The sequence below is a fragment of the Ochotona princeps genome, chromosome 20 (genome assembly GCF_030435755.1).
Source record: "Ochotona princeps isolate mOchPri1 chromosome 20, mOchPri1.hap1, whole genome shotgun sequence".
NCBI lineage: Eukaryota > Metazoa > Chordata > Mammalia > Lagomorpha > Ochotonidae > Ochotona > Ochotona princeps.
The window spans coordinates 11,671,954-11,696,261 of NC_080851.1; the positions used below are offsets into that span (position 1 = coordinate 11,671,954).

At 41.8% G+C, this 24,308-nt stretch overlaps 1 protein-coding gene across 2 annotated transcripts in view; it reads left to right on the forward strand.

Annotated features, from left to right (window-relative positions):
- The window catches only part of DYNC1I1 (dynein cytoplasmic 1 intermediate chain 1), a 263,740-nt gene that overhangs the window by 39,760 nt on the left and 199,672 nt on the right, over positions 1-24,308 (forward strand). The window contains exons 5-6 of one of the 2 annotated variants that reach the window (XM_004582321.3): positions 9,931-9,990; positions 23,537-23,652. In XM_004582321.3, coding sequence (XP_004582378.2) covers positions 9,931-9,990; positions 23,537-23,652 — 176 coding nt within the window. The remainder of the gene's footprint in view (positions 1-9,930; positions 9,991-23,536; positions 23,653-24,308) is intronic. The other variant, XM_004582324.3, reaches the window with a different exon arrangement.

Sequence of the window (24,308 nt, forward strand, 5' to 3'; positions counted from 1 at the left end):
TAACACATCTAATCATACCTAAAATTGCAGCTAAGTTTTGTCATTTCTTCACGAAAATTTCAAAGCAAAACTAGAATTTTTATATTAGCCCAAATTGTTAAACATTTGTTATGATCATGTAACTGGCTAATCTGAAAACTGGTATACTCAAAATAATGCTTTAAAAGAAGAAAGTTCAACACAGATCTCTCGCAGATTTTAAGAGCAGCTGACTGAATATTTTAAAAAGGGTGCTTAGAGCAAAGAACTAGTTAATAAATTTTGAATTATTCTAGTGTAATCTAATTACATTTTTCAGAGTACCTACATTTGTTTTCAATTTCTGCTTCTATTAATATAGTCCACTTTTCCTTCACAAATTATGTTCATAGCATTTTTCTTCTTTTTCTTGGCCAGTTTTTGTATAATCAGTTAATCATTGATCAGTTAATCAAATGGGAACCTATGGGGCAATGAATGAAATCTTGCCTAAAAAATTTTATCAATGAAACATTTAAAAGACAAGTTTTACTTCGACCTTGGTGAAAATCTTTAGTATACCGTATGCGACTGAAATTCTGCACAATATGAAGAAGGTGTCATGCTATGATTAACAGATATTGACTCAAAAATTCAAGGATATTTTAATATAGAGGAATATGTTACCATACTTCTGCTTTTAAAATGGTCTGAGAGGATATTCATGTGTGTATCTATGCATATGTCCTTGTGCTTTATAGCCTTTAAGTAGAATAGCTTTTGCTTAGTTGAGAAAGTGTCACTTTTTCTCAAGAAGTGATAGAATCCTTAAGACTAGGGAAGAAGTGATATTTCAGGATCTATCCATAGACTTAGTGTCTGATAAACATTTGTTGAGTGAATGAACTGTCATCTCACATTCAATAGATGAGGACAATGGTGTACACAGAGAATTATTCATTTCCTATGGAATGTAGCTACAAGGTTAAGTTTAAATTTAGACATGTAGATGAGGTTACATAATTTATACTTCTGCTCTACATTATCTTTAATGATTGATGTAAATGATGCACAACCAACCCCATAAGATTATTGTGAGGATTAAAGAAACTGGGATCTGAAAGCAGTGAGGAGTCAGGCATTTAGGAAATATATATGCATTTCTTCTTTCATCAGTATTTTCTCTTTACTTTTTTTATGATTATTTTTAATTCAAAGGAAGATTTACAGAGAGAAGGAGAGACAGATCTTCCATCCTCTGGTTCTTTACCCAATGGCTGCAATGGCCACAGCTAAGATTACTGAGGACTGGAGTCTCTTTCATGTCTCCCATGTGGGAATAGGGTGCCAAGGTCTTGGGCTGTCCTCCGCGGATTTTCCCAGGTTATAAACTGGAAGCTGGATGACAAGTGTAGTAGCTGGGACACGAACTGATGTCCCTATGGAGAGAGAGAGAGAGAGAGAGAGAGAGAGAGAGACCGACCAAATACCCACAGTGACACTAGGGCTGAATCCAGAAGGAGGAAGCTCTACTGAAGCCTCCCAAGGAAGGGGCAGGAACCCCGATGCTGCAGCCAACACAAGGAAGCTGCAGACAGAAGCCTGAGCTTGGTTTTGAACTTGGTATTCACATGTGGGATATGTCAACAAGTATGTCTTTTGGTGAAAGCATTATCTTCAAAGGTGATCTGATGAATCAGAGGCAAAAGGGGAGGCATCATGGGCATGTAAGGTGAAAATACAATAAAATAATCCAAGATCATGTGGACGCTAATAGCACCATTAAACTTTTGTTTATATGAGAAACGAAATGATCGTTATTTAAAGAGGAATTGACAAGATACTCCCAGCTAATTAGACTTCAGGGAGTTTGGAGACACTGATTCAAGGCTGATTGAAAGCTAATCTCTGGAAATTAAAATAAAATTTACATTGTGGGGTTTTCTCTGTAGGTAGCACATTCACTGATTGGTTCAAAAATGCTGATATCTTAATCACTCTGCCCTCAGGCAGAGTGTGCTGTGTGTATCCATGTGGTTACAGTCACACAGTCTGAGCATCTGCTTCTGTAAGGCATTGTTGATCTTCCTTTTAGAGAGGTTGCTTGTTTGGCAGCAAATGTTTTGTGTAACATTTAGGGAAAGCATGTCTTTGCTCTAGGATGGTGGTCTTAAGTTCATGTGAAATCCAGCTTGGGTAGGCTTCCTATGTGAGTTAAAGTGGTCTGTATTGCACTCCTTGTTCAGGCATAGGTGTTAAACAACAGAGAGAGGATTCCCACATGGTAGGTTAAGACAAGGACTTTGAAAAGGAGAGCCTGACCTAAGTATCGTTTGCATTGTGCCCACATTATTTCAGACATCAGAAATCTTTGTTGACATCATTTGCCAGTCCTTGGGAGAGAAGGCTGGGAAGCAAAATATCAACTCATTATTTACATACCATCATTATTTGATTGACATCATTTTCATGCAAGTGGCAGATGCAGTAGTTTGCAAGGTTCTGACATGTCCTGATTATTCATGATCACTTTTGTAAATGGCTTTTTATGCATTAGGTATTTGGAGACGATGTTGGCTAAAGAGGTTCTGTTTGGCACTATGCTCTTTTGGGCCCGAATCGTTTCCACTTTATGGTTAGTAATGTATAATTGGTTTCTCTGAGAAGTCATGAAAGAAAGGATCAGAGGAACCATGGGACTCAGAAGAGCTTGCTTTTCAGCTGGGTCTCCATTGCAGAGGGAAGGGAGAACATAAGAGGTTGGGTTCCAAGGCAGGTGCTCAGGGACTGGCTGCAGATGCTATGGTAAGTGGTAGAGAAGATGGTAGGATCCCTTGTGATTTTCAGCATAAACCAGTGTCATGGGCAGAATCTCGAAGGCGGTCTTGCCTTCCTCAGTTACTCTAAAAGCTCTCCTGGGACCATGTGGTGATTTCATGCCACACAAGGATGAGTCCCTTGGAACTTCTCTGATGAGTATTAAGGGGGTTAAGCAAATATGCCTGCCTTATTCTTCTTAATAGAATGATTTTTAATATTTTAATAGAGAACATAAAAATAATTTCTTCTTGGTCAGCTTACCCTCACACTTCACATCCTACTGCAGAAATGGCAGGTGAAGTCTACCAAATTACTCGTTGATGCATCTGCTCATTCAGTACCTTGATGGGAGCTTACTGTCTACAAGACACTGCTACAGTTTCAGGGAATGCAAATTTATGGATTTCAGAATAAGTCTAAATACCCCTCTTCTGGTAAATTGCCAAATGGAGACCAGAGAAATGTTGCTATGGAGTTATTGCTCTCAAATAGAGATGAGCATTGATGTCACACTGTCAATGGTCTAAAATGAATGGGTGGTGCATTCTTGTGTGATAAGTGATTTGGATTCACTGCTATCCTCACTTGCTGAGAGCTTTGACATGGGTTAGGCATGAGCCACATGCTTATTGACTGAGAGCAGGTGTAGGGCAGGTGCTGTGGCACAGCAAGCTAAACCACTACTTGCAGCACCAGCATCCTGGTGGCAGTTTGAATCCCAGCTGCTCTTCTTCCAATCCTGCTGCCTGCCAAGATGCCTGGGAAAGCAGCATAGGATGGCCTAAGTGTGTGAGCCCTTTCACTCACCTGGGAGGACCTGAATGAAGCTCCTGGCTTTGGGGTGGACTAGCCTTGGCTGTTGCAGTCATTTATGGGTGAACCAGCAGATGGAAGAGCTTGCTAACTCTCTCTCTTGCTCTCTCTCTCTCTCACTCTTTGTTCTTCTGTCTCTGCAGTTCTGACTTTCAAAACAGAAAAATCTTTTAAAAATACATACATTTAAAGATTGATCTGCCAATTATAAACTGCCTGTTATGTGAAAATCTTTCTGGGATGCAATGGCAGAAGCCTGTGTGCGGCATGTGTACAATTAGATATGGAAGTGATAATTTCCCATTATATGGAAAGCTTCCTTCCTTGGTATTTTTTTAAAGATTTATTTGTATTACAAAGTCAGATATACAGAGAGGAGGAGAGACAGAGAGGAAGATCTTCCATCTGATGATTCACTCCCCAAGTGAGCCGCAATGGGCCAGTGCTGCGCCGATCCAAAGCCAGGAGTCAGGAACTTCCTCCAGGTCTCCCAGGCGGGTGCAGGGTCTCAAGACTTTGGGCCGTCCTCGACTGCTTTCCCAGGCCACAAGCAGTGAGCTGGATGGGAAGTGGAGCAGCCAGGATTAGAACCGGCACCCATATGGGATCCCAGTGCGTTGAAAGTGAGGACTTTAGCCGCTAGGCCACGGCACCAGGCCCTTTCCTTAATATTTTGAAACAGTGTTGGAAAACGTGACATGAGTTGGCCTATCAAGAACTGGTGATCCCACTGTGTGACCAAAAACCAGAACAGCCCTCAGACCAGGCTGCAGACGCTTTTGCGGATTGATTCAGCCTCTGTGCAAATGGCAAATCCCCTCTTAAAGAGATTCAGTATATTCTCTTAGACCCTCAGAGAGTTAACCCAAGAAATCGATTATAACTGGGGCTGTGCTGTGGCTCAACACGTTAATCCTCTGCCTTCAAGCACCAGCATCCAATATAGGAGCTGGTTTGTGTCCTGGCTGCTCCACTTCCAATCCAGTTCTGTTTATTGCCTGGGAAAGCAGTCGAGGATGGCCCATAACTTTGGACTTCTGCACCCATGTAGGATACCTAGAAGAAGCTCCTGCCTTTAGATTGGCTCAGCTCCAGCCATTGTGGCCATTTGGACAGTGAACCAGTGGAAGGAAGATCTTTCTCTGTTTCTCCTCCATGTAACTCTTCCTTTCAAATAAAAATAAATGAATCTTTAAAAAAAAAAGAAATTAGCCATAACATTAGCGCAAATGTGACTCATTGAAAAGAAACAAACCAACAAAACCAGGGTAGTTTCAAACCCTGAAATACTAGACAGAAAAGTCAGAAAGGGTTGATGCCAGGAGTTAGAAAAGAGAAACTTGGGACAGCACTGAGAGCATTCGACTGGCCTTGCAGGAAGATAAGAACATGGGGGAAGAACCAGCAAAAGCTACACAAGTTCAACATTTATTTTCCCTGTCCATCCAAAGACATTGCTACTGCCTTCCCAGGGAGCTGCCCTTCCAGGAAAAGGGACCTTGTCAATCATCCATGGTTTGTCTGCCTTGTAAATTGCCTCTAAAACGTAACAATCTCACAAAACTTGGTAGACTAACTCAGTCAGCCAAGTCCAATAAAGGAGGCAGTGACGAAAGCAAGCTTACATCCAAACCCTAACCAGTCCTTCAAGAACCAGGGTGGATGGAATCACTGATCTCATCAGAGGAAATGTGGCTCCCTGCTCTGGATGCCAGGGGATGATGGAGGTGCGGTCGGATGCCTGGCTGGCTGCCCAGAGCAAACACTCAGTGTCAGGAAGTCATGCCCAACCTTGCCCTTGATCTTTTTGTGGCATTTATTTATTTTTTCAGCTAGTATTTATTGAAACTTTCTAATTGTGCCAGACCCTGGGCAAGTAATAAGACCTGCCTCTCTCCTTGTCTATGTTGCTAGTGTATCAGAGGGCTTAAATATTCCTGGCGCTCAGGTGCTTTACCAGCCTGTAGAATTCCCATGTGCAAGCCCTCAGCACGCTGGTGATGACATGTGTTCACTCTGCCTGGTTTTCTTAAATATCCCTGGCGCTCAGGTGCTTTACCAGCCTGTAGAATTCCCATGTGCAAGCCCTCAGCACATTGGTGATGACATGTGTGCACTCTGCCTGGTTTTCTTAAACTATTAATCTGTTTTATCTCCCCAGAATCCTAGGTTCCTTATGAATTCTTCATATCATCATAACAATTTATATATTAGGCTTCAATAGCTTTTTACAGAATAAGTAAATGAATTTCCTTGTTAAAAATAATGTTTCTCCTACATGTATTTATCAGGCCATTTCAAAAAGTAGAACTACTTTATAATGAAAAAAAACTGATTTCTGTATGAAGAGAATTGATGCATTAATTCCCCCATATATTTACTTATCATTTCATTATTTTTTCATTTTATAAATAAATAACCTGGCTAGATTTTAAATGCGCAATAAGTAGTGGGCTAATCCTCATTAAATTTTCCACAAGAGATTCTTGATGATAAAAAGAAATTGGTGAGTAAAAAGTCTGTCATTTGGTTTAAAAAACATTATTTCAACTAGAGAAGGAAAGCTAAAAGGCAATTTAATACAAAAAATAAAAAGCCGATCAGAAGAACCTTAAGGTTGTTTGCACTTGCTGCTGAGGGTGGAGTGTCTCTCAGTGGCACAATGGAACCACACTGAGAACTCAGCACAGCTCCTACCCCAGCCCTGTGGGCCCTAAGATGCTGTCATTACAGGGAAGGTGTCCTGCAAATGTAAGCATTTGCTCATTTAACATATTGGCTTCAAGACCCTTTTTTTTTTTTTTTTTTTTTTTTTTAAGATTTTATTCATTTTATTACAGCCAGATATACACAGAGGAGGAGAGACAGAGAGGAAGATCTTCCGTCCGATGATTCACTCCCCAAGTGAGCCGCAACGGGCCGGTGCGTGCCGATCCGATGCCGGGAACCAGGAACCTCCTCCGGGTCTCCCACGCGGGTGCAGTGTCCCAATGCATTGGGCCGTCCTCAACTGCCTTCCCAGGCCACAAGCAGGGAGCTGGATGGGAAGTGGAGCCGCCGGGATTAGAACCGGTGCCCATATGGGATCCCGGGGCTTTCAAGGCGAGGACTTTAGCCGCTAGGCCACACCGCCGGGCCCTTCAAGACCCTTTTTAAACACAGCTCCACATACGGTACATTCTGTGCAAGTCACCCCCCTACCCCCAATAATAAGTGAAAATGAAAATGAAGCCGAAGTAGCACACCTGATAGCATCCTTGGTTTTCCTTGTTACCCTGCAGCTTGTACAGCCATCACTGTGGTTGACGCTGTTGAACAAGGTCTATGTGGTGGCGAGCGGACTGCTGCAGGCTGAGCTCCCTTTGCTGCTTTGGTTGTACCAATGGAGTAAAGAAAATTCCAGACTATGCATCAGCCTGTGTCTGAAGGGGGTGATGCTGCTGGGGTCATTTTACTTTTTTGTTTTGAAGGTAGTGATCTGTATGGTAAATAACAGATTGGCTGGGTTGTCTGCAAAATGTTGCACCCCTCACCTTCCCGAGAGGAGGAAAAAGCCAGGAGCTAGGCCCATGAGAACGCCCATGGCAAATTAGGGACAAATGTTGCCCCTAATAGCTGAACCCTTCCTGCATCCCATGAGCTAACAGTAGACGTGTCCTTAAGTCTGGTCCCCAGAGATATGTGAGCGGCAAGCACGAACACTTAACACGTATTCCGTTGCTTCCAGCCTTCAAATAAGGGAAAGGAATCTATGTTCAGAAGCAAGTAGGGCATCAAAGAGGGGGACCAGAGCAGAGACTCTCATTCCTAGCTGCACATAAAAGTCACGTGGAAAGCTTTGGAAACTGAGCATGTCTGGGTGTCACTCCAGACAGCCTGATTTGATTGGTTGGGAGGTAGCCGAGGCCTTCCACAGACTTGAGCGAATCACGGTTCGGATGTCAATGTATTTGAGGATATGGTCCTTTCTGTGTGACAATGACCACTAAAAGTCATTGTCTAGTCCAGTCACTCTGGGAAACATCATCTGGGACCTATTTAGAAATATTAACTCCCAGGTCACCCTCCCAACCTTTGGAAGGATTTCTGGGATTGGAGCATTCAGCATTGCCTAGGTTCCTAAGTATCTTCTGAATGAATGAGCATTACATTTTGAGAACCACAGGTCCAAGTTGAGATCTTGTTACAAACCATAGTCCACAGCAGCAGCATCTGCAGCCCAGGAGCTTATTCCAGGTGTGGTCTTTGCCCACCCAAGACCTACAGCCCCAGCATCTGCATCCTCCTGTATTCCCAGGCATCTGTGACTTCAGTAAAGTTTGTACAACACTGGCATAAGAAAGAGTGGCCCAGGTGGTGCTCCCACTGGACCTCTGTAACCATGCTTTGGAAGATTCCGTAACAAAGACAAAAGCCCAGCTAGAGTTGATAAGGGAGACAGAGAGACGGCCACCTGAGCCCTCTGCGGAAAGAGCTGATGGGAGATTTGTCACACAGGTAGGGCATTGATTCACAGAAATGTGAGCACAGGAGGGAGGGTGGTCATGGCAGTAGTTAGCAGCCACTGGTTTTCCAGTGCTTACTGTGTGCCTGATAGAGATGATTGCATTTAAAATCCTTGTAGAAAAACAAGAGAACCATTCACACACTTATTTATTTAACAAATGCTAGGGTACTTTACAGGATTTATGGTGCAAAGACTTGAAATCTATGCTTAGGAAGGATCTTTGAAAGTATCATAAGAAATCTGTTTTAAGAAAAAAAATCTATGTATGTATTTCAAATATTTTTGCACCCCAAAAAGCCAAGCTTTAATTTTTTTGCCACAAGCTATTTGACATGTATTTATGTTATAATTGTATTGCCAGCATGGTTCTAGCCATATCTCTGCAAACTAAGCATGTAACTATCTTTGCCATTATGAAATTGAATTCTGTAGTCAAATAACAAGTGGTAATAAATGACCTGATAAATGTCATGAAGATGAGTGCTGTGAAGACAAACCAGGTGAGGGAGAAAACGGGCAGTGGTGGGAAATTGCCACTTGAGATCAAATGACTAAAGAAAGAAGGCTGCTGAGAGAAGGTGCGCTTGGCCCAAGATATGAAAGAAGCCAAGTCCTGACCCACAGCTCTCTAGTGGCAGGAAGTTCAAGGAAGCCATGAGTGGCATGAAATAAGGGAGAGAGGTGATTGGAAACCTGTTTGGCTGCAGGCCAGATCAGAAGCTTTCTTGTAAGTGACTAGGGAACTAAACAGGGCTTCTTAAACTTCAAGGTGCCCAAGAATCAAGTGGGGACCTTCTTCAATTAATAGGGATTCAGTCTATCTGGGGTAGGGCCCCAGTTCTGCATTTCTTGCAAGCTCAGTTCTGTGGTCTGTGGTCCCCTTTCCAAGCAGACACCTTGGGCTGAGAATCTGTACAGAACGCCCAGTGTCACAGAGCAAGTGAGGCCCAGAGGCAAGGTGGGAATTGCACCTGCCTGACTCGAGTGTCTACACTGGCCGTTGGTTGCCTACCAGATAGCTTCATGCTTGAGTCACCTGCAACTCTTTCATTCAAGAAACTGGAAAGCTGCTTGAGAAACTGCTTGTGTGCCTTGTTTCCATAAGATTTATTCAACATTTCTTATTTTAAAGGAGAAATTGAAGGAAAGCTGAGTGCCTTGGAAACTGTGACTTCGTTGTCCTAGCTCGTGAAATGTCTAAAATATGTAAGATATAATGAATCCCTGCCATCTTAGAGACAAATGATGCTGTGGGTGATCATTTGGTGTTATCTGTGCAAATAAAAAACATGACAAGGCACAGGAGTCAAAATCTCATGCACTTTTTTTTGCAGTAACTGACCAAGAAAGCCAGTTACTCCCCAACTCTGCAGTCATGCTCAATGTAGCTCAGCCTCCCCAGAAGCTCCTGTCTTGGCCTATTTGCATTTAGCTCTCTTCCGTTGCTTTGGAGATGCTTGGAGCCTCCACATGTGAACAGGCTCTGGGGTGGCAGAGATGTGTGCAGCAGTTTGCATACTACAGTCAATCAGGCTTCAGTGCAAAGAAGCAAAGCAAAACCCGAGGTGGTGATGTGTGTGGAGTTTGAAAACCAAGGTCTCAGCTTGCTTCCATGAAAACCACCATGCTCAGGGGAAAGGATGGCGCCTTACTTTGCCTGATCGTTGGATAATCCTGGGGAAGGGTGGCAGGGCTGCAGAAGTGGGGACATGTTCTATGTGTGTACCGTATATGCTATTACTGCCTTGATGACTGACTTGGTTGAATTTGTTCTGTTGCCTTCCCGTTTTGTTAATTCTCTGTGTTCTTTTTCCCTTGTGCTGCACGATTAGGACCCTGCAGTGGGACACAGACCCCTCAGTGCTCCAGCTGCAGTCAGACTCAGAACTTGGGTATATGTCTGCTCTTTTGTTACTCCTTTTATTATTTCTTTGCCAGAGTTGTGTTGAAATGCTGGAGCAGCTGTTGCTCTTGTTTCTTCTCCCCTTCTGTTGAACTTCTAGTTGGATAAGCTTGTTTCTTTCTGTTAGTTACCCTGCTAAAGCTCGGAAGAAAGTCTCTCTTTGTGGAAAATACCACAAAAAGATGGCTTTCAATCTCCCTTTACTAATTTTTATCATTGCAAAACAACACTACCCCCAAAACAAAGAAGCAAACATGTTCCACATCTGTACTTAGGGACTGGGCACACAAGTTACGTGATGGGAGATGTGCTTGACTCTTACCCTAACCACCCTCCCCTTTACTAATAAGTCACCTTACATTAATTTTTGCCTAAGATTATTAATAAGAAAATGTGCATCTTGTTTGTTTTCTTATCACTTTTGGGGAATATTCACAATAAGGAATTAATTTGAATTAGGTTTGAGAAGATAGATTTCTGTTAAAAGAAAAACAGCAAAATTACTAAGTATCTCAAATATTTGATGTGTTGGGCAATGATTCCTATATCCTAATGATCATGTTTTTTTCCCAGATGGAAATATATTGTCAAGGTTAAATGATAGCTTCAGAACTGAAATTAAGTGCATGAAGAATAAAACACACAAATATATCAGAAATATTAGCACTTTTGTAGATTAGGATTTGCTGCAGTCACACATGGGGTGTTTCCAGGGAGGCTGATTCTGTGCTTCACTTTCAGCCAGATCATCTTGAAATTAGCCACAGAGTAAGCATTTGTAGCACAAAAATTGGCAAATGGTGTAAACAAAGCTATCCCCCTTCCATGCCTAGCTGGTTATTAACTATGTTGACCAAAACACCACTAGATTCCTCAAAGTGTGAACAGCTAAATTTATTGCAGTCTTATATGAAACTATTATGCTTAGTGTGTCCAAAAGTGGGTTCTCATTTATTGTTTTTAATCCTGAAATTCTTGGGCATGCATTTCTGTGGGTTTCTATCATTTCCGATAAAGAGAGGTAGAATAACCTAGTCTGTGATGGGTTCAGTGCCATCTGCAAAAGTTCTTGGCTGACCTACAATGGTGCTAAACCAAGGACATGTCGTAACACTTTAGGTAACTTTATTTTAACATGACTAAGTCTTGATTACTTAGTTTATTGTTATATTTCAAATTGTTGTATGTTATATTCCCATTTGTATTACTTCAGTGATCAAGAAATAGTACTTAAGCAGAGAAACAAGACTATATAACAAAATACCAAGGGAACATCAGAGTTCAATTCTACAGCCTATCATTGTGATATTTAAAAATAGAAGGAGGGAACTGGCAGAGATTCCTGTGCACTTAAATTAACAGATTTCGAGACAGATTGTAGCTATGCTACATTACACTTGCTGATGTGGAACGGTTAGAAAATTTCCCATTTAGTTCTATTTTCTAAGCAACAGTTCATGGTTGACTATGCCAATTGAAGTTATGGCTTATTCAAGGGAGATGGCCTGTCTGTGGCTCTCTCATCTTGCATGCCACCTTTACTTCAGAGTGCGTACAGTGAGTCAGAGACAAGGGAGTAGGGTCAGCTCACTGAGAGCGGCTCAGCTGGAGAGAGTTCTTGAAGAGGGCTGCCACAGATTCAAATGTTGCCTTTATGAACATTTTCCTCTTGGCAGTCTTTAGCTGTGCAAGGCTCACGCGTCATTTCATGAAGTATATCCAGATAGCAATATTTTTCTGGAGACAGTTGTATTCCTTCTTTGCCAGCTGTGGCGTGGAATTGACCATAGTTCATACCTTGCTGTCACTTGATTTAGCAGCTTTGTTGAAGTACCATTGACATGGAGTCAGCTAGAGATGCTGAAACTATTGTAAAAGATCAGTTTTAACATGGATGTTCATCACCACAATCAACACAGTGGGTGTGTCCATCACCTTAAAAGTACTGTGATGCAAATTCTTGCCTCTCCCTACCCTTCTGGCCATTGAACAAACCGACCTAACTTGTACAATTATTCATTGGTTTGGGTTTCTTTGAATATCCTACAAAGGGAGTTATCTGGTAAATATTTTCTGACTGACTAGTACACTGAGAACAATCATTTTGACATTCACTTAGGTTTGGTGCGGTTAAGCGGTTCACACCTCTTTATTGTAGAGTGAGATTTCATTCCCGGGTATGCCAGGATTTACTTACCCATTCACTTTTTGGGTTATTTCCATCTTTTTCTTATTACAAATGAAAGTTATAAACATTTATGTACAAATCTTTTTTTATGGGCATCTACTATATTTGGGACAGATACCAATAAATAGAATAGCTGGCTCCTATGCTGCATGCACATTAACTTTGTTTGAAATAGTCACACTGTTTTTAAAGAAGTTTTACCACTATAAACTACCAGTAGTTTCTGAGAATCTCCGTTGTGCCTCATTCTTAACAGTACTTGGTTTAGCCTTTTAAAAAATTAATTTTAATCCTATTAAGAATGAAATGTACATATTTGTATTTTCCTAATGTCTAATGAGATCGAATAGCCTTTTATATGATTATTTTCCATCTGTTTTCCTCTTTGGGATTTTTTAATTGTTGTCATTTTCCATGATATAGTTTTGTGAGCATAGGGGTTTATCAAGTGGCTCCATGAGTCCTCTTCTTTCATATGCTGTTTTTACTGAACTGTTTGCTCATGATTGAATTTTGAGAGTTATGTGTGCATTCTGGATACAGTCCTTTATTTAATACATAACTTGTAGATATTTTCCTCCGGCTTACAATTTTTCTTTTTCATTCTCATAACAATGTGGTTTTTCTTGAAAAGCAACATGAAAATATGGACCTCTATAAAATAATAAAGACCTCAAAAATACTAATTGCAAGAGTAAATATGGAAGATTATTTTTCTATTTAAAAATTTTTCTTTTTTACAATTAAATATTTAGCTTTTATTTTTAAAAGCTAAATATTTGAAATTTATTTTTATTTATTTTTTTTAATTAATAATTAGCATTATATGACAGTTTCATAGGCTTTGGGAATCCCCCTCCCCCTCCCCCTCCCCCTCCCCCCTGGTGGATTCCTCCACCTTGATGCAGCATTACAGTTCAAATTCAATCAAGATTCTTTCCTTGCAAACATATATTAAGCATGGAGTCCAGCTACTTGTTGTCCAGATGGGTTGAACAGTTTCTTGGGGAGACCATTTCTGGTCCGAAGTCAGAGCTGGTATAATATCATCACAGTCAATTAAGAGTCCCAATATAACATCAACAGCAATTTGCAATATTATGGAATTGACATAGTTTTGAGTAACCAGTATGTTAAAGAAAAAAAAAAACAAAAAACAAAGAACAAAATAACAAACAAGTCCTAACCACAACCTATGATTAGCTCATTGACATCTCAATTTTAGTTTATATACAGGACCGGACCGGCTGCTATATACCCCGAAAAGGCCACTGGGTACCATTCAGCTGTCTCATGTCTATTTCATTTTAGTATTTAGCCATTTGTTGTGTTGAAGTATAATTTTGTTGATCTTGGCAGATTTTGGGATAATCCAGACTGGCTTTTAACTCTAACAAGATATTTGTCGACATTTAAGGTGCAGAACATTTTTTTTTTTGGGGGGGGTGTGCAGGGAAATCCTCAACACCATGGTGAGGAGTGACCAATCTTTGTGTCCCACCCAGCAAGGCATGAGCCAATCCACGCCAGCTCTTTCCTGTCAGATTTCAAGCTCTACTTTCTGTTGTTTGTCTATTTATTTTAGTTTTTTTTTTTTTTTTTTTTTTTTTTTTTAGTTTGTATGATTGTTTGTTTGCTGTGAGGGGTTTTCGAAGCGATCCCGATGGTCACTGCGAGGGAGGGCGGGGGTCCAGAGGTGGAGCCAGGCTCGGACCAGAGAAAGCTCTCCTCCCTGGTCCTGAAGGACATTAATTGTTCTTCTGTGTCTGCTGACCGCTCAGGGCTTCTGGCTGTCTTTCCGATGACGTTGGTTTCTGCGCGGTAGTGTTTGGACTTCTTCCATCCCCTGCGGAAGCTCCGGTTGGGGGTGGGTGACCTCAGAGTACTCAGCCTCCGAGGGCATCCAATTCCCTGTGGCCTCCTTGGCAGTTGGGGTATAGTCCTTGTTGCTCGTATTAGTAGTTTGTGTTGAAGATCTGGGAGTCTTCATGGTTGGGATCCAAGCTTCCTCCTTACCACCTGCTCCACTCTGGAGTGCCCCCCCTGCTCCACGCACATGACCTCCTGTTAAGAGGTTGTCAGGATCGCACCCGATTCCCCCCTCATGCATTGGTATAGTAGTTTTATTGTTTAGTGCCGCATTGAGTCTGCTGTCTATGAAATACCAGATTTGACCTTGATAAGCTATATTGTACTTTTTTTTTTTCTCTCACTCTTTTTATGGTCTTGAAAGATTTCCCTGCACTCCCTCCCCATTACCGGTTAACATAGCGTATTGAGGGTATAGTAGGTTTTACACTTTTTTGATGTAGATCTTAAGTATTCTGACATTAATTGTTTTATAGATTATATCGCATTATCTTATTGCATTGGATACAGGTTGTTAGAGATTGCACTAATATTACAATATACAGGTACTATCTTTCAAGTAGTTCCTTGCCAGACAACTAGAACTCCATCCCAGCCCCATAAAAATATCGTACCAGGAAGAAAATGGCACCATTATTGCCTACAGAACTTTGGAAGCGGCCCCAGGGAAACCTCTAGCAGAATCTTTCATGTGTCCCAGAAAAGAAATACCACGTGGAAGTGAACAAGAAAAAAGTCAGCAGAATGAGGGTGGACTGAATGCAGAGTTCTTTTGTTCCTTGGTTTTTGCCTATGGTGGCATTTGGCCGAATAATCCATTATGTCTGAGAGAATCTGACCTTGGTTTTATCTGCTTGACTTGAAGATTCTTCCCTGTTCCGAAAACTTCCCTTTACTACAATGAACCCTTCTGATTTCCTGGTCTCTTTACGTCCATTTATTCACTCACTCACCTCTTCTACTGTAAGATCTATTAGCATTATCGTTTTTAAGACTTGGATGCTCTCAAACTGTCATTCAAGATTGCTTTTCAGCATCTTTGTGATGCATAATTTATGAAATTTGAAGTTTCTTAGATGACCGGGTTGCATTTTATTTCTGGCTTTTCTGTTTCTTGCCACAGGTTCTTCATTAGAGCATTTATAGAATCCTACTAATGTCAAGTTAGATCTGTCTTGCAACTTTGTCTCAGTAATGAAATTAACTAAATGGCATCTGTGAAATTCTCATGGCAGCTGGTCTTACTAAGCTTTATTTGTCTGAAACGAGTTCTCATGAGTATGATAGAGATGTTTGTCTTCACTTTTATTAAATATGAAATGTGCAAGCATCAGGTTTGCTCTATGCAATTGATGGTTGTCTGTGGTCATAGTATCACAACATGAGCCATATAGTATCCAGCTCACCAGGGAAGAGCCTGATGAGCTCGTGTGATGAAGAAGGCTCCTGCTCACAGGCTCTGAGAGCTGCTGTGAGTTCCTGATCTCCAGATGATGCAACCCTTCCCTTCAGATCCATCCTTCCTCCAGTGTATTTGGCAACAGTGAAGGCCCGCATTAATGATAAAGCCTTTTTATGCTGTCATGTTCATCCCAGCCACTGAATATTTTTTTAAAAAGCATGAGAGCTACATATTCACAGGCTAAAGAATGAAGTTGAACTGTAATCAGTCAATGATTGTCTGAGGCAATGGACTATGTAGAGGTCGAAGATTTATTTAGGTCACGGTTTTAGAGGACGGAGCCCGAGATCAGGTAGGTGGTCCCATTTGCTTGCGCTCTGGTGAGGGCAGTGAATGGCATTGGCAGAAATGCAGAGCTTCTTACAAAACAGGTGTAAATCCCCATGAACTTGGAGATGGTTTTTAGATATACATTAAAAGCACAATTAGTCATTAAACTAAATTATGCATCATTAAAATTGAAATCTGTTTCACTCTGAAAGCACCATCAAGAAAATAAAAAGGCAACCTACAACATGAGAAAAAAATATTACAAGCCATATATGTCTGATAAGAGCCTAGTATTCAGTTGTTAATTTCCAATGATTCAGCAACCAAACAAATATCCCTATTTTTAAATGGGCAAAGAATTCTTACAAAGATTTTCTGAAGATATACAATGGCTTAAAAGTACATGAGGGGCCTGGTGCAATAGTGTAGTGGTTAAACTCCTTGCCTTGAATGCGCCAGGATCCCATATGGGTGCTGTTTCTAATCCCAGCGGCCCCACTTCCCATCCTACTCCCTGCTTGTGGCCTGGGAAAGCAATAGAGGATGGCCCAAAGCCTTGGGACCCTGCACCCACATAGGAGATTCTGGGAAGAAGCTTCTGGCTCCTGGCTTCTGGTTGGTTCAGCTCCAGCTGTTGCAGCTGCTTAGGGAGTGAACTGTCAGAAGATCTTCCTCTCTGTCTCTCCTCTCTGTATATCTGCCTTTCAATAATAAATAAATCTTTTTGTAAGTACATGAAAAAAGGTAATCAACTGAATTACCCATCAGATAAATAAAAATCAAAGCCACAGTGAGGTATGACTTCAAAGTCACTAGAATTACATGATCAAAAAGACAATAAGGATTTGGGAGGACAAAACTACATTCCATATGTACTGCTAACTGGGAATTTAAAATAGAACACTTTTGAAAATGTTTTGCAGTTTTCAAAAAGTTTAACACAGAACTACTATGTGACCCAACAATTGTACTTTTATGTATATATTCGAGAATTGAAACCATGTGTTCACACAAAATCTGTACACAAATGTTCATGGCCACATTACTCATAATAGCCAGAAACAGACATACCTTCAATGTCTACCAACCAAAGAACGCCCTATAAATAATATATGTCCACATGGACATATAATGCATCGTCAAACAAAAATGACATACTGATGCTAATTCAATGAACCTTGAAAAAATTTAGTGAAAAAGTACACAAAAGGTCCTGTGTGGCATTAGCCCTTGTAGGAGAAAGTGAACAGAAAAAGACAATGGGAAGTGACTTGCAGTGGGCCCAGGATATCTTTGGGGATGGATAAAATGCTGTGTAATTAGATAGTTGCATGTTTTTAAAGGGAAGACATTTATAGGATATAATTTTTTTGCAAGAAAGAAGGCAGCTTGGTCTTAAGGTTCTGACAAGAGGTCTGCTTTTTGTCATCTGTGTCCAATCCCACATTAACCCAAATCCTTGGGATGTGAAAATTATTTTCCCATTTAAAATTGGTAAAGGCAACTGGGTAGTAATCTTTTTTAGACTCTGGCGTGTTTTCTCTAGTGTTCCGCGTGTGGACACAGAGCAGAGCCTGCCTCCCTGTTGCGGGGTGTGAATGCGGTGGCACAGGACCTGCAGCTTCGCTGTCCACAGCTTTGCAGGAAGTGGAGATGATTTTTCAACTAGAGACAAACCAGTGTTTCCCACCTTAGCAAATGTCTGTGCTGTCTTGACGAGAGTTTATTCTTCATTAGATCACAGATAGCATTTAAAATATTACTAGCATTGAAAAATAGTAGTAAGCTTTTACCTTAAAAAAAGATGTTTTGTTAAAAAAAAAAAAAAAGGAAAAAGCTTGTTTTGTTTACTTACTTGTGAAGCAGACACAGAGCTCCACCTACTCATTCATTTGCCAAATGCCACAACCACAGAGGTGGAGCCAAGGCCATGGGAACTCAAGCCAGGTCTTGAGCATAGGTTACAGAGCCCTCCTTACATGGGCCACCTGCTGCTGCCTCCCAGGGTGGACATTAACAGAAACAACTAGGGGAAAGAGTGAGAGCTGGGTATTGAACTTGGGTATTCTAATATGAGAAGCAAATGTCGACAGCCAGGCTTCTGCATACTACACATATTGGTAAAATTTTCCTTAAATTTTGTTCATCTTTCAAATTGGAGAAGAACCACATAGTATATGTTTATTAGATTGCAATTGTAGTGTCTGTTTTTCATGCTGCTAATGGTAGGAGAGAATCCTTCCATTTGGCAGTAAATCTCTATCACTTTCTTAAATGTTCCTGGATATCCTAGTCCCTGTCTAAGCCACGACTGGAGCGTCATCTTCCTTGGAGAATGAGACTTTGTGAACAGCAGGGTGGTGGTCGTGATATTGTGGATGAATAGATCAAACCTTGAGAAGTCTGATGTCCAAGTGAAGGCACAAAATCTTAGTGGGTTACTTGTGCTACTGGGAAGCTGAATAACTTTGCTATCTGAGTGACAGTAAATAATACCCTCAAACTTCAGCTTGCTTTGCTTTTCATTCCTTTTGAAGATCCAATTTTCCTTTTCTGCTGAAACGTTTCAGCTTTGGTGCAGTATGGCTTTGCTCAGCCAGCTGCTTTGGCTGAGTTCTCAGGATCCAGTGGAGAGAAAGCTTCCAGGACTTCTGGTGGGGCCTTCTGGGGGCGATGTGGGTCCTGGATCCTTTCAGAGCAATGTCACATAGTTTGTGAGGGTCCAGGGTTCCTCTGCTCAGGGTTTGGAGTTCCCTGCCCCCCCCCCTTTTTTGGTTTTAGATGTAGAACAGATCTTGAGCCATTTCTTAGCATTTTGTGCACTGATTTCTACTTAATTCAACACTCATTTTGCCCTGTCACTCAGCTTTGCTCCTGGCCCACAGCATGGAACTTCATTAATGTTCCAGGAGTACCATGGTAGTAGCACAGTGCTGAGCCAGCTGCCTTCCAGAAGCGCACAGCCACGTCCTCTGGGATTCAGCTGCAGGGTGGGAGACCCAAGCAATTCTGTTTAGGCAGCGACAGCTGCATCTCTGCAGGCTCTCTGCTGTTTCCCAGCCAGGGATGCCCAGCCTGTTATGGCATCAGCATCACCTGGGTGGGGAGGGGGCGCAAGGGCAGACTGCTGGCACCAGCCAGTGTTTCTGACTCTGTGGGCTTGAAATGGGGAACTACATTTACGTTTTAACTTGTTCCCAAGAAGTCCTAATAATGGTGACCCTGGACTTCTCACTTGGGTTGTAAGTTTGCTGAGTGCAGACACAATTAATCCCAGTGGATGTGGCATTATTGTACTTCCTAGGCAATTTTCTTGTTTTCTTACACTACATGAGTTCAGTTCAAAATTTCAAAATTTGAGTGAAAACTCATTTTGAAAATTTTATGAAAGTAAAATTATGTGGTATGTAGTTATAATGCTATGTCAGTCAGAACACAGATCTTTTCAACTATTTTACAGTCTTCCTATACTCTTTCCTCTGTCTTACTCTTTCTCTTCCTTCTTCCCTCCTTTCCTTAGTTATGTAGCACCTTCTCTATATCTGACATATCTCTATATCTGACACTGAATGAAGCCTCAAGGTAGAGATAAAATTTAGGGATAGATGAGCAGGCTTGCAGTCCAGGCAAGGAAGACTGAGAAGATCTGAACATAGTGGCCTCTTCGGGTTCCACTGGACGGGGCATGCACTGAGCATCACAGCAGCATGAAGACAGCAAAAACACCCCAGAGGCAGACCTGGAGAGCCACTAGGGAATTTACAACCCAATAACAAGAAATGAGAACCCCAATGGTATTATTCTACCGTGTTTAACCCTCCTTCTTTTGCTAAAGAACATAACTTTCACTTTTGAATAAAAGAATCATGAGCCTTGGAACAAGAATGAAGAATATGATACTCAATGTTCAAACTGTTTTAGCTGAAATTTTTGTTTTAGTTTGTGTTCTCTTATGTTTCACTCCTGAGTCTTTAGGCAAACATTTGGCCTTGTGAAATTACAGAGAAGGAATGGATTCAATGTTTCCCTCCCCTCAAAACATCAGTGCTCAGACTTTTAAAGGAAACAGTGACTGTACATCGTTATGTAATAAGTTTGACAGCTGTTAAATTGTAGAAATGTTTTAGGGAAATTGAACAAGATCTGCATTGTAAGGTTGCCTACACGGATGGGTCATGCATCAGCTGGCACTTGGAGATATAAGGCTGGTGGTGCAGGGAAAGCAGGCAGTGAGGGCCCAGGTGAGGAAATGTCTGAGGAAAGTCATTGCTGTGAAAGGGCACCACCTGCTGGTCAGCCTTACCAGAATTTTATGTAATTCTGAAATTTTATGTAACTAGGGCTGGAAGCAATGGAGCAGTCCTTGCTTTCGAAATAATCATTCCATTGCGTCCTAATAATAATCTGTCTCAAAACTCCTTCCTCAGGCTTCTAGAATGAACACAGGTGCTGCACCTTGTGATTTGGGGAAATTTTTTCGTTATCAAACCACCTCAGTTTTTCTCATCTGTAAAATTGCCTGAGATAGAAAATTTTAGTGAGTTTAAGATAGGATGATATATGAGAAGTGGCATCAATACATGATTACTAAAATAGCCATGAATAATACCAACATTTAATATAAATGCAGTTTTTTCAATATTAAAAGACACAGTAATTTTGTAGTACCTTTATAATAGTTGTTATAATTTTTTTTAACTTACAAGCAATTTGAGATAGATTCACCAGTAGAACTACAAGTCTAATGTTCAACCACTTAGTATTTTGAAAGAATCACATGAGCACAACTCAATTGTTATTATTTGCAATGCCTCGGGTTAGGTTAAGACCCTGAGCTCACAAACACAACAGCAGTGAGAAACTGGTTGCTACCTGGCAGTAATTATTGAGAATAGAAGACAACCTTGTGTCAGTGGCTAAGCTCACCTATGGAGGCTGTTTTGAAATAGCACTTGACAGCAGTGATATTTTTAGTTAAAGCAAAAGTCAATGGGCTCCTGGAAACGGCCGCTACCTGTGTGATGTGCCCGTATGAAGAAACTCGGAGTGTGCTTCGTGTGTTTTATTGATAGAGATTATCCTCAGCCCCAAACCTTTACAGGTGGAAACATGAGAGCAATCAGTTATAAAGACAAATTAAAAATAGGGATATAGGATCCAGCATCTACTTACTGTGCCCAAGCACCAAAGTATGTGACTTGCAAGTATTGTCGTTAGCTAATCCTCAGACTCGGTGATAAAGATCCACTTTGCAATTCCAATCCGGTTCCTTGCCAATGGCTTGGAAAAAGCAGCAGAGGGTTGCCAAGTATGTGGGCTCCTGCTGCCTGCATGGAGACTGGGTGAAGCTCTTGGCTCCTGGGTTCGGCTTGGCCCAGCCCTGGCCTTTGCAGCCATCTGGGGAGTGAACCAGAATGTGGAAGAATCTCTATGTTCTCCCCTCTCTCTAACTCTTTCAGACAATTAAATAAATATTTAATTAAATAAGTGCATAGACCAGGAGTGGAGTGTACCTAATCCAAAAATCTGAAATCCATGGTATTTTGAGCACCACGTTTGGAGTTCAGGATGCAGATTGTTGAACTTGAAGTTCAAGTTTGTGTTCCTCCTGATTCTGTGCAGGGCAACTTCCTGGAAAGCCAGGCACGTTGCCCAATCCTTGTCTCCTCTCTGGGGTCCAGCATTGTGTGTTGGGCCCTGTGGCCCAGGCCCGAGGGGGCCTGCCCGAAGTCTGCTCACTGCTCCATGGGCTGCAGAGACAATCTTCCTGATTCATTTTCTGCCACGGCACCTGTCTGCTTCCTTGCTGGTGTCCACTCTGTGCATATTGGGTCTCATAAGATCTCAGAATCTTATTTTCATAGCTTTAATGACTCCTAAACAGGAAGAGATTTTATTTTTCTAATATACTTGGAAATTTGTCTATGGGAATTCCTGGTTGTGGTATGTGTTCTCACTAATTCTGTGTCGAATAATAATGATGTAAAGAAATTAGACTTTTCTGTTTAGGGGATATATTATTGATCCCAGAGAGCTGGGAAGCGTTCGATTTTGGATAAATGTTTATGACACCTTTCTCTGACAGAAGCTCACATATCCTTTATGCTTGAAAATTGTTTTACAATTTTACTTCATTTTATTTGAAAAGCAGAGTGAAATATGGAGAGACAGAGATCTTCCATCTGCCGATTCATTGCCCAGTTGTCTGTGGGTCTCCTTCGTTAGTTACAAGGACCCAAGTACTTGGGCCATCTTGTGCTGCCTTCCCACACTCACTAGCAGAAAACTGGATTGGAAGTGGAGGCACTAAGGCTTAAAACAGCCCTTAAATGGGATACCAGGCAGCAACTTAACCTACTGCACCACAATACCAATGTCTATGCTGGAAATCTTTAAGAAATATAGTAAGATGTGTCTAATACTAATAACACTAAATCTATATACTGAAACTGACTTGCAAACCATTTTGTGACAGGTATGTGAATTATCTGCATGTATATACACTATATATGTGGCATATTCATTATATGGGGACACTTCAGAGAGTTTATGGAGAAAATAACTTTAAAAATGAGCTTATTGGGCCCGACAGAGTAGCCTAGCAGCTAAAGTACGTGCCTTGCATGTGCTGGGATCCCATATGGGTGCCAGTTCGTATCCTGGCTGCTCTACTTCCCTTCCAGCTCCCTGCTTGTGGCCTGGGAAAGCAGTCGAGGATGGCCCAAAGCCATGGGACCCTGCACCCACATGGGAGACCTGGAAGAAGTTTCAGTTAACAGAGCAGCTGCTGAGCCCTGCAGCTACCAGCTGTGCGCTCAGCCACCTGACACTGCTGTCCCCCCGTGGCCGCTTCCTGGGTGACTCTGGAGATTTTTGCAGCAACTCAAAACTTAGCGTTAAAGACCCTGGGTAGGAGTTTAGCTTGCTGGACAAGGTGAGGGGTCAGGACTTTGGTCAGCAGTGTCTTCCCACTGGTCGCAGCATTTTGAGGTCGTCTGTAGTTGGATCTGTCTCTAAAACTAAATCTCACTTTCCCTACCTGTGAAATGGAGACAATGATAACACCTTCTGTAGGTAGCATGAAGAGGTGACATCATGGGTGTGTCAGCATTTGAAGCCCTACACAAGCACCCAGAAATGATTTTTTAACTCGGTGACAGGTCATTTTGAAGTGCCAGGCTCAGGCTTCCTCATTGTGAGCATGGGTTGTCTTCACGCATCTGGCTGGGCCAGCGTCCTTCTAACCAGTCCTGATACACTGCTCTGTTTGGGTTCCCTGTCTGGAGCGAAGAGCAGTGTGGCACTCCCACTTAAAATCCAGTCGGCTCCCTGCTGTCTGGGAGAACATCTCACTCCTCTCTCTTCAAGACTCAGAAGTGTCACTTTGCAACTAAGCAACTAGGATCCTATATTGTAAATGACAGTTCTCATTCTGTATTTTCACCAAGTAGACTCAGAGTTTCTCAGAATAGAGGAGTTCACATCTGAGCTGGACCAACACCTCGGTTTAGAGATAGCAAAACTGAGAGTTGGCATGAGGGATTTCACTGACATCACCCAATGAATGGAAACCCAAATGGGCCAAGCAGCCAAGTGTCTTCACCCAGACCAGCCCATGCCCTGATTCTGCTGCGTGTACCCAGAATGGTGGGTGTCTGGGTTGTTTTTGTGCTTTGCTGTGGTACTAACAGTTTTTCTGAATTGAGTGCCTTCCTTCTCTGAGTGTTTGTCCCTTGCCCCTTACAGAAGGCGACTGCATAAGCTGGGGGTGACGAAGGTGACCCAAGTGGATTTCCTGCCACGGGAAGTGGTGTCCTACTCCAAGGAGACCCAGACCCCGCTTGCCACACATCAATCTGAAGGTGGGCCGTCTTTTTGTTTACTTTCCTTGTCACTGCTGGATAAGTCACCAGGAAAAAGCACCCTTACTATTGATTTCTCGCCTTGCTGTAAGAAATCTTTGCAGATATAATGACTCTGAAAGCCAAAGGCTCCTGTGGCTTTCGTTGGGAATGTTCCAGAGAGGGGACCCAGAGATATTCCTCCCCAGGGACTGTAAGCTTGCAGGTGCATCACGTGTGGAATCACACTGTGTCGAAACCAAAGCGCAGAGGAAGAGGAGCATCTCTGGATGGTGTCAGTGAGTCACATTCATCATTTGCAGGCATCAGCCGACTGCAGCCCCTCCTGTTTTCTCGAAAATCAAGATACTCAATACAGTTACCCGCTAACCACATCTATGACCACTTTCTTGCTATCATGCTTAAAGGGCCTTCCCTTGTGCTTCATAATGCCCGACATCTTTCATCTAGCCCTTCGCTGGAAAGCTTCCCTGAGCCCTGATTTGCTCTTACAGTTTATAGGAGAACACACAATAGTTTCTGACTACAATGTACACATATTTTGCAATTAAGTTCTCTATCGTTGACTGGATATTGAACTCCACACCTCCTTTGTGTATCTCAGAGATATAAAATAGAAAAACTCCTTGAAAATCTTAGTGAATCATAGGAATAAA